Genomic DNA, 17,451 nt, shown 5'->3' on the forward strand with positions numbered 1-17,451 from the left:
GCTCCTCAGCACCGCTGGGAGGCCGGGATCGGATCTGCAGAGACCATCAGCCCTGTGACTAAAACTGGAGAGGCTGGAAGTAGGTTGTAAAGATGTAATTAGTTCAATATGTAAAGCACAAGGAGCCTGAATGGGCGCCCACACTTGCATCTCAAAATACAGACCACAAAAACATTGTTCTCGTTTTTTTTTTTTTTTAATAATTGCATTTTATTAATTGAAAAAAAAACAAAAAAACAAATGCAAATAAAAAAAAGAGCAAAAACAAAAAACAGTATCATTAGGTAAGACAAGGCGAGAGACACTTAAATAAGAAGAGTTCCATGTTGGTGAGGATAAAGGTGGAGGCGGGTTGATGTGGGGAGCGGGAGGTAGGGGGGGAGGGGCGTTGTTGGATGGGACAGGTTGGATTATATACACTGTTTCTCACTGCAGGATTGGCAGGCCCCATAAAAGGGGAGGGGAGGGGGGTGGGGGGGCTCAAAGTAGCAGGTCGGAGACACTGAAACACCAGAGAGAAAGGCACTATCCAGAGAGAACAAGAAAACAGTGACACAAACGCACAGACAGGACTGGAAATCAATAATGGCTAACAAAAAAAAAAAAAAAAGTGCTCGACCATACACCACATTGGACAAAAGAAAAAAAAAAGAAAAACAAAACAACTTTTACATCATTTAAGCTGATCTCTCAACTTTTAGCATAAAAGACAATCTCTCAGTTTTCTGAAACTGTTAATCCGTGCCAGCTGCGAATCTGCACTGGTGATTACACAACGTGATTATCCAAACTCGGCCTCGTTGCTACGTGCAGGTATAACAAGGAGGGGAGCGTCTGTATGCATGCATGTGGTGAGCGCTTGTGAATATGCTTGTGAACTACCTGTACATATCCTGGCACACATACCACACTCTCTCTCGCTCTCGGAAATCGACGACGTCGCTGCGTCTTTTCAAAAGTCCCTTGCATGGTTTGTGTAGTTCAGTTCTCCGACCTCGCTTCCCTCATGTTAATGTCTGTGGACTCAAGTCAGCTACATTCACTGCCCAGGTAAAATGGCTGCAATAAATACATTGGCTTTGAAAAGGTGGCTGACCTTTATACAGGGCTTTGTAATACGACAGCTCTTGCAGCACTCATGGCTCTGCTCACTGGTCAGAATTAGCTTCCTGACACGATTAGTTTCTTCTCAGAGAACTAACTTTACTTTCCTTGCATTACAGACAAGAGAAACCTCTTCCAATGGAACTTTATGACCGCTTAAATTACATGCTGTATTCTCTGAGAGCCCCCAGATAGATTCAGAAAAAAGACAATTCAGCACATCCTAGAGCTACTAGGTCTTATCCAGACTAACAAAAAGATTTAACATAATTTACAAATGAAAAAAAAAAAAAAAAAAAAAAAAATACAATTTGTGATGAGAGGTAAAACAGACAAACACATACAAATATATAATATATATTCTTAAAAAATGGATTCTCTATAGTTGATTTATTTATACAGCCGATGGCTGATGTACAATGCTCTCGTGCCAATGATCTTAGACATGGAAACTTGCTGTACTGTAGATTGCATCTTTTTTTTTTCTCTCCTCTTTTTTTTTTTTTTTTTTACATTTTTGAAACCATTTCTTCTTTTTTTTATATATTTTTTTTAAATCTTTTTTTCTTTAAAACAGTTAGGATTTATCGGTAGGCATTTCATTTAGGTGATTAAAACAACATGCGGCAAAGAAAAAAAAAACACAAAAGAAAGGCAGAATGTTAAGAAGTTAAGGAGAAGACAGAAGCAGCTGTGGGAGCGGTAGAATCATTTGGTTATCTTCACGGTTGGTGCACTACTCTTTAGTTTATCTGCATTTAGAATTCCCTCAAAGATGGTTCAGTCCTCGCCGAGGCGCTCACTGGAGAGGTGAACATTCTCAGCACAAGTGAAAGTTGATTTTTGCTCAGCTGCCACCCACACGGCGACGCCTACGACGGCACTACTCCTGCTTTATCTCTCTCTCTTTCAGTTGTTTGCATTCTTCCTTTCTGCTCCCGTTATCGCGGGATGGCGAAGAGGGGTGGAGGGGTGGTTGGGAGTTGGATGGGGGAGGGGGGGTTGATGAGATCAAGAACGATGATGATGATGGTGGTGGTGGTGGTGGTGATGGTTGCTGTTGTTTACATGGTCTGACTGTTTACATGTTCCGATTGACGGGCGTGACGTAGTTGCGGGGGAACATGCCCGTTTGGCCGTGGCAGCCTCCTTTCCACCAGTTGGGGTCAGAGTTGTCCAGGACTTGGATGAAGTCTCCGCGTCGGAAGCCCAGCTCTCCTTCCTCCTGGGGGTCAAAGTCAAAGAGCGCCTGCACATATGTGGGATGCTGTTTGATCAAAACAAGGAGAGAGAGGTTGAAAGACGTGTTAGTGACATTGTATAAATTGTATAAATCTTTTCTTTTTTATATAAACTTTAAAATATTGCGAATACAAATTAAACCTTTTGGTAACAATTGCTTCTTCGGTCCACTAGATGGCGGTATAAAATATATCCAACAAGCTCTTTGAGCATAACGTTTCAAAAATGTGAGAAAACAAGCATTTCGGTGGTCAAAGATAGTCCACCTACAATAATAAACAGCAGCATCCTGCTCCACTATCTTTCTGCCCCCTCTTCCTATCTGTAACAGACATGTCTGTTGAGTATATCAATTTCTCTCTTTCCCTCTGGCTGTGTTACCTGCCTCTTCTTCTCATCTTTTCATTTCCGGTGTAGTTTTGGCCACACTTCCTTGCTTCTTTCTCCTGCTGCTGTCCCTCAGACCCGCCGGCTACCAGCTTCACAGGAGCTTACTCCACCTCCACTGACCGACGTCCCAAATCACGCAGATATCACGCAGATATCATGCAGATATCACGCAGATATCACGCAGATATCACGCAGATATCACTAAATCTGGACGTTATATCTTTCTCCAATCTGGTAGCGTGCCGACTGCCATCGACTTTCAGCAATACACTGTCTATTAATGAGTGACTCATACAATGCCAATTAATTTATATTTATAATTTACAGCACCACAGATCAGAGTCACTAGAAGTTTGTTCCCATGTGATTAAGCTGACAACTGGACTTAGCTTCCCCACTGATCTATATTTATGAGCACGTATGGTTCTAGTAAAGAAACATCCCATTATATCCTCAAATAAAACACATGTTTAACTCTTAATAGTTTATACACCGCACCATTAAGCAAACAATCGTTCACAGGCGATGATCCTTAGATCTTAGTTTGAGGCTGTGGAGCGTAGACGGCGGCGTGCTCTTCTTACCTGGGGGACCTGCTCTATGTCTCGCAGAAAGATCTGCTGGTTGCGAGAGACCGAGGTGGAGCGGTGGTAGTCCACCAGCTCGTTGAGGGAATTAAACTTCACCACCCATAGGAAATATTTTCCAGCTCCATCACGAAGAACCTTGAAGTGCTGGACGTCATTTCCAAACCTGCACAACAGAGGAAAACTATGAGAGGGGGAACTGTTTTTCTTTGAAGACAAAGCACAGATTTAAATAAAAGGTAAATAAAGGCATTACATGTCTGTGTGACAGATTAGTGAGTATTATTCAAATCAATCTGTCGGCTACTACTGAATGCCAGTCTCTTACTGGCATGACTAAGTGGAATCAGGGCAGTTAGGACAGTAATTATGATCCATATCTTGGTTTCAACTTTACATGTGACCTGCTGTGAACTGATGTGTCTTTTTGGGGAAGGTCAGAATGGCGAGGGACAAATAGGAGGAAATGAGTCCTCTACGTGTCAGCTAAAACAAAGGACTAGCAGGGCTGATGTCCAACACAACTCATAGCTGGTGAGCTTCGGTCTCCAGAGGGCAGCACTGAAGCCTTCACAGGAATAAGGAAGGGGCTAATGACTCAGACATACCAAGAATGGAAACAGATGAACCTGATCACTTGTCAGGAGACTGTAAACTGATGTAAGGTTCATGTTAAATTGTGTTTATAAAAAAAAATTTTTTTTTTAAACTGTATGAGTGTGAATCATGTGGGTAGGCTCTACTTACTTCACAGAGAGGGAGAAGTCTCCTGGTGCACTCTCGCTCTCTCTGATGAGAAAGGCCCCATCGTGCCTCTGTTTGTTTAGCATCTCCTCTGCTTTGGCCCGGGGAATCTTCCCGAAGAACCACCTGAGGAGGCAGAAAACGGTAGAACGGTGTTCATTTTACTTTTATATAGCTTATTGTGCAAAGGGTAACAGGGGGAGCCCAGCCCATCATGCATTAAGCAAGAGGTGGGGCACACCTTTGTCAGTCTATCACACAGACATTAAGAAGACATTTGAGTCTGAGTTCAGCTAAATTTCAAGTCTGTGGACTGAGGAAGGAAACTGTTGCGGGGAATGTGAGAACATGCAAACATCACACCTAGTGCTGGTTGACAAAATCTGACCCGAGGACACAGCAGTGTGGAGAGAGTGCTAACCACTGATCCACCAAGCTCCTCAGTGGAGACAACTAAAACCACCATTCCAAATAACCCAGCATTTACTCACGTTGGTCTTTGGACCAGACAGAGAGATCCATTTGCCGACAACAAGAGCAACAATACGGCAAGTTCACACCAGGAAGTAAGGAAAAGGTTACCAGAGCATTGGCCAGTCCTACAACGGACGTCACTATGACATCACAGTGTTTGCTGGAGGTAAAAGAAAAAAAAAACACTAGAGGCAAACACTGATGACCTCAGATCAGTGGGCCAAAGTTAGGTATAGAAAATGTCATATTGCATCTGAGAAGATAAACTGTGATTCTAGGCAAGTAGTAAGAAGTAGTAGTAGTAAAAAATACAGCAGATTCAATTTGAGATGAAAAGTCAGAAAGTTTTCCATCACTTTTAAGTGGCCTACATTTCTCTTTAGTTGCATATATGCTGCTCATACAGAACTGTGAGAAAACCCTGACAGAGGGAATAAGGGAAGTGATTAAGATGGATAGAGAGGGGGTGAGACAAATGGGAGACAAAGCCAGCGAAAGCTCTTTACTTGTGTAAATAATTAAAAAGATGACATCTTGGCTCCTTCACGCAAAGGTGAAAAATCAATAACGAAATGGCCGACTTTTGATGTAGCACCAAAGCAAGCGTGCACATTGCGTCTCTTTCCCTGTTTGATAAAAATGATAGCAGAGCGATTAATGGAGCCATGGAAACATTAGCATAATGGCACGACTGGCACTACTGGCGGCGACGTGCACGCCCACACCTCTAAAGCATTCCTGCTGCTCTACCACTCTAACGCTGGCTGTTGGATGGGGAAAAGGTGTGTTAACAAACAGAGGGGACTGGGACTTGGAGCAGAGCCATACTCCATTGTGCTCTGCTGCATAGCACTGCTATGTGTGTGTGCACGTCTGTTCGGCTGTGTGGGTGCCTGCTGCTTGTGGGTGTCACTCAGTTGTCACCACAATGATAAGCAAACTCAAATTCCCGCACTTCTCCGAGACAGGTCTGGCTCAAGTCATACCAAATATTGGGCCGTTTAAAAGGAAAATGTCATTCCAAACAAGTTTTGATGACATCCTGGGATGTGGTAACTCTTTAAAACGGAGCCCATTAAGGCAAGCAACATGAGACATGAGACAATCTCACAATCGCTGCAGTCTGTGATTTGTGGTTCTTCTGGGATGCCACATTAGTGCAAATTTGGACCGCTGGGCTTTTCACAATAAGAGCCTCCACAGAATTATCTGCACTTTCAAAAGCAGGTACTGGAAGCGCCGAGTTTCCATTAACAACCCCCCCATAATGCCTCTGCTCAATGTTATGAATCGCTGCTTCCATGTTAACATGAACACAAGAAAGCAAAGCAAGGTTGTTTTATGTTGTTTTTCAAGCACAGGGACGCACGGACACGCGACGTGAACTTTGACCAGGCTGACAAACTGGAGAGAGAGACGAGTATGCGTGGCTGGGGAACACATACAGTCAGCGACCTTATTGTGTGCTGAAATAAAGATCTAAGAATAGGTTCAGCCACACTTGTTCAAATTCATAAACGGTTGCCCTGCTGTGGAACAAAGTAGTTGTAATACAAAGCACTGCTCCGCCACAAAGCCAGGTCAGGTCTTCTCTTGTGTGGAAATGCCAAGTCCTGCACATGCACAGCCTGCTAATCGACGCAGCGGTCTTTGATGTGGAGGAGATAACTGGCAGGCAGTTCAATTAATCCTCAAGCCCTGATGAGAAAGTCATAAAGTAATGTTCAACGTGAGGGGTGAGCTTTACTGCACGAGCGCAGGAGGAAGTGATAACTGCTATGACGACAATACTGGCCGTGACATGCCAGTGTATAATTAATCCGACATCGCCTCATGTCACATGGTCTGTCATTCAAACCAATTCCATTGATCATTAAGTCAATTCTAATAATAACAGATTGCTTCGATTAGACGATCTACAAACAGCGCTGAGTTTAATCATTGCTATGTTTGGGCAATAAAAGCTGAATAAAACATGACAGAATTTTTTTCAGAATAACCTGAAAGCGGGGGCAATTATTTTGCCCCTTGGTTTCAGCCTACCAATCTATCAATGGTACAAGCAACATTTCTGTATTGTTAAATATTGTATTTCTGTACACAAGTTTCCACTCAGTATAAATGTGGTGGTTATGGGAGGTTCACTGTTATAGATGAATGAGGCACCGCTAAATATTGATTCCCCATAACCATAATAAAGACTGTATTCTTACACTGGCACAGAGCAGGGAAACAAAAATACCCCAAGAGCATTAAATCCCCCCCCGCCCCCCCATAAAAAAAAAAACGTCCACAATGACATCCAAAAACAAAAACGAAGGTACATCTGATCTCACCCGAGCAATGACGCAATAAGGGTCAATATTCAATTAAGCGTAAGAGGCCTCGAGCACATTAATAAAGAGAGCACTAATTTGGCACCCTTTAAGGATCCTGCTTCCAGGGGTGCTCTGATGTGGTCCCACACACACACACAGACACACAGACACACAGACACACACACAGTTACCACAAAGACACAGATACACAATTACAAACTGACATTAGAGAAACTGGCATGCATCATACTTACGGATGGGCTTTCATCTCTATGTAATTTTTGGGAATGAAGCCATCTTTTCCATTTAGCTCCGCCTTGTACCAGTTCTGATCACACTCTTCATTTAATACCTGGTGTTGACACACAAAAAAAAAAGTTGTTCAGGTTAGTGCTTTGTACAAATGCATGGGCAGCAATCCACCTCCTAAATGTAGCTTTGAGCCGTTTCCTTTAATTTCCTGTGACTACAGAAGCACATGTTAGAGAGCGGCTTGGTCAATATTAGGAAACTACAAAACTAACAGCAGGGAGAGCAGCAGGCAAATATAAATAGTACAAATACAATTTAAAACGCTACAAAAGAGCCTTCTAATTAAAAAGGACTGATAATGTGTCTGTATGTAACCTGTGCCTTCAGCTCTAGAGGCTCATTTAGCAGAACGCCTCAGTGACACAGACAGCTGTGAGGGCGTTCATGTCTGACAGCATGGCTAGGGTGAAGGTGTGCCGGGCTAGTGGTGCATCGGTGTGCGTCCAGCTTAATGTGCGAGCGCCACTTTGTCTAAGTGTGAGCGCACTTGTGAGAGATTGATCGTGCTGAAAGAAATTAACCTTCACGCTGTAGCAGCTGCTTAAGTGCCCGTGATTGTTGGTCCATTCATAACTTGACATTTTTTATTTTTTATTTCCCCCAGAAGCCATTTGAAATGCACTCAAATTATGTGGATTATTTGAAGCCATTGCAAAAAACTTTGTTGAGTGTTACTATCTACAGTGTTATAACTTTGCTTTTGTAGAACTCGGCCTCTAGTTATTCAGTTTTCAGATTCTCCACGGAGGCATGTGACAGAAACAATGCTTTCACAAGAACGAAAAGAAATGCAGATTAAAGCATGAGAAGAAGGGACAGTAAAATTAACAGGAAAAGTAGTACACAATATCCTTCCTTAAACTGACATCTTTGTGGCATTTCAGCAACATCGACACGTAAACTAAATTCAGAGGAAAACAGAGTTACGCATCCTGTATCTGGATGATGTTGCAAAAAGCACTCAAAGCCCATTTGATAAGCTTTTTATCGCCACCAATTAGCAGCAAGGTAACAAGCAGAAAGGCAACGGAAAGGGAAAAGGCTGCCATACAGGTCATCCAACCACACTGTTGATTCTTTGAGCAGCTAGAAGTCAAGCATGGCTAGCATTACTTTCGCTCTCATCCAGCAACACAGGCCCTTATACTGAAGAACGACTCGTGTCAAGATCACAACCCATCTGCATAATTGAAAAAAAGTAGAATACATTTTTTTTTTGGCTACAGTAAGCATGCAATCATTACTGCAGCTGACGTTTGCAGCCAGAAAACAAACAGGCAAAAAAAAATAAGACTTGACTGAACACATATTACACTCAAACATGTTTCCAACATAACACTTCCTTCTCCCTTTAAATTCATTATTTCCCCACTAACCCAGCCCAAGACAGCTGTCCAATTGGCCCCTGTGTAGTGTGAGTGGCCTGGGTCTATTTGCTCCAGTGAGCCTGCAGAATGCCAGCTGTCACTGGCCTCCCCCAGCTGCTCACCCCGCACAAGACCAGCATTACTGGATCAGGGAGTGGCCTTGGATCGAAAGCAGCGTGGGTTGAAATCAAGGGGGTAGGGGGGTGTAGTAGGTAGGTGGATGTGTGTACATGTAACACAGTGGACTTATAGATACGGGAGTACATATGTGGTACACACAGAGAGAGATGGGAAGAGCTACAAAGAGTGAGTGTGTTTCTGCCATCAATGTGGCAGTGTCAGAGCCAGGACTCACACAAAGGGCCTCAGCCTCTGGGCTGTATGTTGACACGTCAAACCGACCTTTAAGAACTAGCGCCTACAAAGGCAGACTGATCCAACACGGCATGGCCTTGCGGCCAGCTGAGTGCTGACATGCAGTTCTCTGCTCACATTTTCACTGGCACTGTCAGCTCACGGCCTATTGTTTAGGATAAGAGTCTAGCCATGATCGCGGCTCTGTGAGGCTGAACTTAGGCACGGCGGCGCTTTAAGCCAAACAGCAACACCAGCACACTCTAATGATCATAATCGAATTAGCACAACGGAGGCTGTTGGGACGGTCATTCGTTTTGCAGATGATGATGGCGTAAGATGAAAAGTCAGGGGATCACCAAAATCAGAGGGACTCATTGTTTGGGAATCATGAATGTCTGCAGCAAATTTCCTGGCAAGCCATTCAGAAGGATATGAAAATATTTCACTCCGGACCACAAAAAATGTCAATGATGGCGTTGGGGGAAAAGTCAGGGGATCACCAACATTAGTAGTAGACGTCCTCTTGAGACAACTTTCATGAATAGCCGTTAAGATATTTCATTCGGAACCAAACTGGCCCACAATGCAATCTGTAGAGCCAAGACACGAGCATTGCTCAAGAGGCAGAGAGGACGAGGGGTTTTAGCTTTGCTCATCCCAGATGGACGGCAAAGTGCTGCAACACGTCTTCCAGTTTAATCAAAAGGCATTCATTTTTAAGGATTCCATTATTCTACAGTGTTTTGGTTTGTATTTTTTATTTGTTATTGAATAAGGTTTGGTGTGTTTTGTGCATGTTTGTAATAACAGGCAGTCAAAAAAAAGAAGACAAAACAAATGATCCAAACACTACCCACAATCCCTGTTCACAATAAAATAATGTCACTGATGACTCTGCCTACAATGCATTTGATCATTGTTGAGGAGGAGAGTCCCTCTGGCAAACAGCACAACATGCCCCCAGACAGTCCTTTGAACTCCAGTAACCTTACATAATTACCCTGTCTACAACCAAAGTTAATAATAGAGCCCAACAGGTGCTGGAATATACGCTATGCCTCAGCTTGACATGAAGTGCTTAGATGCCCAAGTGAAAGTTCTGGATTTAAAAGCAAGCCACTGTCTGCACTAACAGGTTTCCCAATCTAACTTTTCAATATATGGTGCAGGAGATTCATTATAATTACTGATCACACTTTCTTGATGTTCTTGATTATGTTCATTCCGTATGTGAACCTGCAACATTACGCCGCACAATCAAACCCATCTGACATCCGAGTGAAACCAATCGGGGTCACGTCCTTGGTGCAGTGGGACATATGCTCACATAGACCGCTGTGTTGTTGTGGGATGACCGTGTCTCAATGACGCTGACAGCGGGGCAAACAGCAGCATGGCTCTTAATGCACCATTAAACAAACAAGTAAGACACTTGTGCGTACATATGCAATCAATTTTCAGCTCGATACAAAATGCAGAGTTGTTCCGATGTCAGTATCGGTAATGCCTCAAATGCCTAAAAGTGCAGTAGCCTGAATTCTCTGTATTTGTTCAACAGGAGCCATACAGCAATGCTAGCAATCGAATAAGATCCAGAAAGGGTTAGCAGCATACTGGCTAGTACTGGCCTATTGATAGGCCTACTGCCTATTTGAAGCTGTGTTGAAATAGCTTCACAAAATGCTTCATGTAGTAAGATTTGTATAAAACAAGTAAATGCAGTTGCATCTTTTAGACAAAGCACACAATTCTGCAGCTACTGAACAAAACTGAAATTGTTAAAGCATGTTGTCAATAACAAGAACATGGATTGTATTTTATATAAACTTACTGATCCTTTGTTATCTAAAAAAAATATATGGACTTGTTCTTTGCAAGTTTGGTACCACAGAACAATTTGACTCCTGAAACAGCAGGGTGGAGGTTTGGGGGGGGGGGGGGCACCATGTCAGGGGGTTTTCAACCACTTCATTAAATACTGCATTCACTCCTGTAGTATAAATGCCCAGACCCTACTTGACATCAAATCTAGAGTCCCTTATTGATCATATCCAATCAAAAACATGCAGCTGCAGTGACAGAGAGACTTCCCTCGACTCCTGCAAATATGTCAGCACAGGGCTGGACTGACCAGCCTCCCGAGCATTACTGACCTCAATTAGGCAATTTTCCGACCACAGCCACATCCGTGCCGGAACGCCGTGATAAACACCAATCCACATTCTGGTCACCCAACGCAAAGACAACGCTCTCGTGTTTTTAGTTCTTTAGCACAGTGTCCAGCATTTACAGCATGGTAGCAGACGTCTGAGTAACTAACGACAAAGATTATTATCCATTTTCTTTCAGATTACACTATAAAAGGAATAATTCAACATTTGGGGAAATGCGCTTATTCGTTTTCTGGCAGAGAGTTAGATGAGAAAATAGATAGCATATATAAATGCCAGCAGTTGTAGCTTAGTTTGGTGTAAAGACAGGAAACAGGAGGAGACACAAATGCTGGGTAACAGCATTTGCCAGCTCACTAATTAACACTCTATGGCTCAATTGTTTAATCTGCACAAAACAACAATTTGTCTTTTACAATGGGTAATCCAAGCAAATAAGCGCATTTGCAAAAACTGCTATAGTCAGACTTATTCAACTTGTCCCATACAACAAGTGCCCATCCTTATCTTTTGGGCATTTAAGAGAAATTCGCTCAACGTGTTTAAAAAGATAAGACCTGCAGTCTGGATATTATAATCAGTGAAAATGGCCGGCTTAGACATGCCTTTGGAGTGACGTTTGAACTTAGATTCTGGGGGCTCTCAAAGCTGAAAGAATGGCCAAGCCATGAGGAAAAGCAGAAGTAAAATATTTGCTTGGCTGGCACTTTTTTTTTTTTTTTAAAACCATACAGAGAGAAGACAACCGCAGCATTGTGTCTGACTGAGCCGTGTCTGTGTTCAAGCCGAGCCAGCGCTCTGGACGAGATGCAGTCCCTTCCTCTCTCCCTCTCTATGAAGATTTTTTTTTTTGTCTCTTTAATCTGATTGAGCCACAATAGTTGTAGGAGTTTCGATTTGAGAGGTTAAGGCCGAGGCCAGGGATTATCTCCTGCACAGCTGCCACTGTAGACACCATCCTCCCCCGTCTCTCCCCTCTCTCTCTAGCGCACAATTATAGCACTTCCACCCACAAACACATCTGTGACGCTTAACACATGTAGCTATCATTCACAAGATACTCAGGTGCATGAATTCTAATTAGATATGTCTCTGTTAATGAATTAATATCGTGTGTAAACAGGGTTTAAACGTTATTAATCACTAGAGATTTATTTTGGCTGATGTGGGAAACTGATGCAACATAAAAGGGATTGGGTTTTATTCCGTCTTCTAATGAAAATAAAAAGGACATCATTTGCAGTCACTATTGTTACACACAGTTTCTGTTTCTTACTTTTTTAAAACCATGTTTACAACAAATGCAGAGCATGAATGGATTTCTTTTGCTGGCTTAGATTTGGACGCGGTGCAAGTGATGACCGCGAGGAGATTAGATTCAAATCCTTACTTTCCGTTTTCCCGGCCACCTAAAACTGAACGTCACAAAGAAAATCCTTTGTAAAACACTAAGTATGTGGATAAAAGAAATATCCCAGCTCAAGAAGTCATGATTGCGTAACGCGTACACAGGACTGACTTACTAAGCATCGCCACGCACGAGATGGAGAGTGTGATACGCAGGGACAACAAACAAGACGCCGAATAAACCACATGTCCGCACAGTCCACATGGGATTGCAATAAATCAGGAGCAGGGATTACTCTGGAGTGTGAGTTAATCTGAGTGTGCGGCAGGTCAGACTGATAGACCGATAGACAGACAGACAGACAGGCTAAAGCTTCATCAGAAACCTCGGAGGCCAAAGCCTGTTGGGTCTGCCACCAAGTTTAATGAAACTGATAGAGAACCTTGTGCTGCCTATTTGCACACCAGACGGCAACCAGGACAACATCAAACAGTGGTTTTAAACGTTATCTAATCAGACCGCAGAAGATTAGCAGATACAACAGTGGACCTGGTAATATGCAAAGTCAAAGGCAGCCACCGGCAAGAGGAGCCAGTGGGCCGAAGCGGAGTGGAAATAAACATTATTTAAATAAAAAAAAGGAACGCAAACATCACATCGCAGATCATGAGCAGCACACGCAAATATATTGATGGCAATTGCACAGGATCAACACAGGATGCAACATAAGGGAGTGGCTCTTCTTAACAAGGCAACAGGGCAACACATTTGCAAGGATGTGGAACATTTAACCTGAGTCCATGTGCAAACACTGAAGGAGAAAGATGACAAACTATCTTTCAAAGAAATCTGCTCAAATGATCTGGCGACTATTTGTAGATTACACATCCTCAACAAAGTTGCTATGGGAAAGACTTCAAAGTCCCAGTGGGGCAGTGTTTTATTTTATTAACCAACACTATGGTGAAAAATGTTCATCAACAAATGACTTATGTTGACGAATGATTAATGATGAAATGTCGGTGCCATTTCATCATTAAACAAAAACGGTGTTGAATGTGCAATATCGTTGATGAAATGAGACTAAAATGTAGACAAGATCTTTATTTTCAGCATCTCCCCCTTCCTCTCTTCCTCAAAACACTCATGTCTCTCTCCTCAGTCTTCAGTCCTGACTATTGTGCTTCTAGAACACATGAGGTTGTCTGTGCAGGTCAGGGTGCATGTTGCATGGCAGTGCAGATTGGCTCTCATAATGTGCCGGGTGGGTGCGACTGGACTGACCTACGCATCTCTAGTGAACGTGGTCAGAAGGACTCCGTCGACTATGACGTTGCTAAGCGGTTCGAGTTGTCGTCGACTAAAACTAGATTGAAATTATGAAGGATATAAAAAAATAAAAGACAAAGCACTTTGGTCTAAAGAGCAATACTAAATCTAAAAGAGCTCCCAAAATCAACACTCCAGTGGAGGCGGCGGCTTGGTCACCCGTAAACAGTGATTTTCTATCAGACAATATCGAGCCGTCAGCTGGGCCTGGCTCCCCCCTCCCAAAAAAAGACAGGGAAAATAGTCAGAGAGTGTCTGTGATGGCACAAGTAGTCAGAGATGGCTGAAATCTGCGTGTGCATACTGTGTGTTCGACGGTGCCAACTGCGTGGACGTCCTGCAGGAATGGAATCTGAGGCCTGGTATTTTGACATACTGGCAGCCGAAGTGAACACTGTGGTGGCACCAGAACGTACACAGGGGACACAGTGATTCACCCCCCATACAGTACAGTATCTAGGACAGTATGCAGGGACGGTGGGATCAAGTCCCAAAAAAGTAGGGTATTTTAGGAATATGTTATCCCAGAGATGAACAACCGTGCCAGCCAAGATGGATGGATATGGAGAGGATGACAGATTTAAAATCACAGCAGGTTTGGGGGTTGTGATGGGGTGGGGTGAGTCGTGTGAAGACCCACACTTGGCCACTTTTCGCTTTGTTTAGCAAAACAGCTTTGACAAAACAAAAAAAAACTAAAAGCTGTCAAAATGAGTTTGACCTCCTTTGCTCCCAGCGGGGGGGCGGCAGCAGACTTGGATCAGGCAGGCGATGAGCACCACCCCGATGCCGAAAGACACACAGAGAGGGATTACATGGGTTTCCAGTAAATGAAGGCTTGTAACACTCTTGTAATTAAAATAATGCTGGAGGCCATTACCACATGGGGAGCCTCCCTTATAGAGCGGCGATTGTAGCTTCAAAACACAAATTACACCTCAATCAGGGGCTGAAACTGAATGTTGGACACCCGGCAGAAGAGGTGGGCCGTGGCTTTGCTGTGGCTTCTCAAAAAGAAGCGGTTCTCACACGTGACGCGATGAAGTGCAACTTTATTACTAGTGTATAAGGTTCATTTATAATAATAGGCATTTATAAGTACAGCAGGAAAAGGTGAAAGAGTCAGTGTTTTGTTAAAGTAATGAAGGAAAATGGAGGTCTTTAACATATTTTGCCTAATGTATGCAGGATACAAAGTCTATGGTTGGGGACATAATAGGAAACAGGCAATCCAACCGTTATAGTGTAGTTGATAAAAAACATCATGACTAGTGAACAGTAGGTCTTAATGCCTGAAAAGATGAGGAACCATTTTCCAAAACAGATGGGTGTCCGAGTCTGATAATTGATGTGGAGGGATAATTTTATCTTAGACACACTCCCCCACTTCTTCTTCCTCTCATCGTCAATTTGACTCCAGTGGCTCGGGGGAGGATTCTTTCTTACATCTCCATGTTGTTTGTCACAGTATGAATTCTTCGTGCAGATTATTTTGGCAATGTCCTCTAATGACTTGAGCTTCAAAAAAAGGGAGGAAAAAAGCGACAAAGTCTGTAGTGCAGTAAACAGATGTGACAGCTTAGGCAAGTGTGTGCATTTAGGAACAACTGTTATATAGCGTTGAGAATGGGCTTATTGCCGTCTGATGCCAATGCAAGGCTCTACCAGCTGTTGTTGAAGAGATTAACCAACGAACCAACCATACACGACTGGCAACCAATCCTAAACCTGAGTAAGACAAGAGTTGACGATCCATCACCTTCTCAGTTATGTCAAGGAATATGTCATTATGGCCCCATCAGTCATACTCATAATGTATTAATCATTGGCCTATCCGTGTCGGGACTATTTTTCCACTCGATGGAAAGGAGAGAACGAGAGAAAGAATGATAACTTTTGGCTTAAATACAGCCATCATTGACTTTATGGCACATCAGGAGGGAGTGATGTGGAGATGAGAAGGAGCGAGATCTAATTACAGCTCTCTCTGACTCAACCCTCTGCAGGGAGGAAGAGCAGCGAGAAAACGGGCAGAGGGAGCAAGACACGAAGAGCAAAAAAACAAGGCAAAAAAAGCGGTGACAGGCGACTCTGATCGAGAGAGAGATGAATAGCAGGAGCGAGAGAAAGCGACAGAAAATGTGTGAGTGAAAGAGAAGCCAACGAAGAAGACAGAGGACCACTTTGAAGAATCAGGCTCCTTGTGATCGGCTTAGGAAAACTCCTCTGGGGCAAATTACATAAAATGAGGGCATCTCTTTTTCAAAGCAGCCAAGCTAGCTATTCGGTGGACTGCACGCTCCTCCATCTGCGGTAGCTGGCTAGCTAAATGCCTTTTTGTGATACCCCATCAGTCCACTGAAGGAGAAACTTGGCTTTTCATTCCCACGCTGCATTGAGCTGTTTTTTTTTTTTGTATTTTGGGTGTCCATTAGATGAATCATCTAACCTGCATATGTTGTGGAGATATTCTCGCTCCCTCCTGTTTTTATTTATTGCAATGAAGAGGATGTACAGTACAGGACATGACAACGCAAAAAAAAATAAAATAAGAAAAGGTATTCAACTGAAACAGAACTGCTATTCTAGTGTCCCCTTCAGTTCAGGACAGCATGTTTTACCATGCCGTCCATTAATCATATGCATTTCTACCGACACATTATTATCACATTATCTGCCCTCAGCTGCTCATCTTTGCTGTGCAATAAGTGATAACATTGCTCCTAAGCTATAAACTGAGAGGCTCTTTGAGGTCATTATTTTGAGAGAGAAAAATGTAATAGAATCATGTGCATTTACCACGGAGGTCTACAAACACAAAGGCTGTGTCTGAAATCTCTCTCTGTGTACTATGTAGAGCTCTATTATCTGTGACCAACGTATTAAAATGTATGTTCCAACAATGGAACTAAAAAAACAAACAAATAAAGATACAGCTATATGCAAACAATGTTGTAGTAACAATTCCACAATGGAATGATTAGCATATTATGGATAGGGAAATTACAATCATAATACCCACAGTGATGACTATTATAAGGGACTAGCGAATGCCACCTGTACAGCTGCTACTCTGCATATGGTCTACCAGCTGTGTCCCTATAAAACTCTTAAAACGCATACTGGTATGACTTAACAATTTGTAAAAAAAAACCTGAACAGTATAATTGCATCACATATCTTTTTAGTGAACACCCTCAACAACAAGTTCCCACTCTAACAGGCTGTGAGAAAGCAAGGCCTCAGAAATGAAGGGAGGGGGAGAGAGGGGGTCAATTCAAGAGAGAGTGCTTCAACTTCAGCATCAGGAATGAGTGGCGACATATTAAACCATGGCCAGTTGGGCAGCTATTAGACCAGAGTGGGGAGTCGCTGGTCTGTCATATGTTGACTTGGAGCAGATGCCTCAAATACACTCACTCACTCAAAATAGCCCAACAATGAAAAGGTAGAGAGGCAGGAAAAGGTTCATGCAAACACACCATCTTCCATTACTAAGCTAAGGCAATATTTGCAGTTTCCACATCTCCTTCCATTGGTCTTATGAACTGCAGCATGCTGGTGGCGGCGGGTTGCTATTCCTCCCCCTCAACTCTCATCTAGAAGAAAATCATTTGCAAACACAAAAGACTGAAATGCTACTTTCTCCTGACTCACATTGTGTTTTGTGTGTTTTAAAGCTGACTTTGATGCATGCATTGTTAGAGG

The 17,451-nt window shown here is 43.0% G+C and overlaps 1 protein-coding gene across 1 annotated transcript in view; it reads right to left on the reverse strand.

The window, feature by feature from the left end:
* Window positions 1-477: 477 nt before the first annotated feature.
* Window positions 478-17,451, reverse strand: part of grb2b (growth factor receptor-bound protein 2b) — a 28,068-nt gene continuing 11,094 nt past the window's right edge. The window contains exons 3-6 of the mRNA XM_084036864.1: window positions 7,114-7,211; window positions 4,071-4,193; window positions 3,321-3,489; window positions 478-2,371 (exon numbers count right to left, since the gene is read on the reverse strand). Coding sequence (XP_083892990.1) covers window positions 2,186-2,371; window positions 3,321-3,489; window positions 4,071-4,193; window positions 7,114-7,211 — 576 coding nt within the window. The 3' untranslated portion in view covers window positions 478-2,185. The remainder of the gene's footprint in view (window positions 2,372-3,320; window positions 3,490-4,070; window positions 4,194-7,113; window positions 7,212-17,451) is intronic.

The sequence above is a fragment of the Eutrigla gurnardus genome, assembly GCF_963514095.1.
Source record: "Eutrigla gurnardus genome assembly, chromosome: 20".
Classification (NCBI taxonomy): Eukaryota; Metazoa; Chordata; class Actinopteri; order Perciformes; family Triglidae; genus Eutrigla; species Eutrigla gurnardus.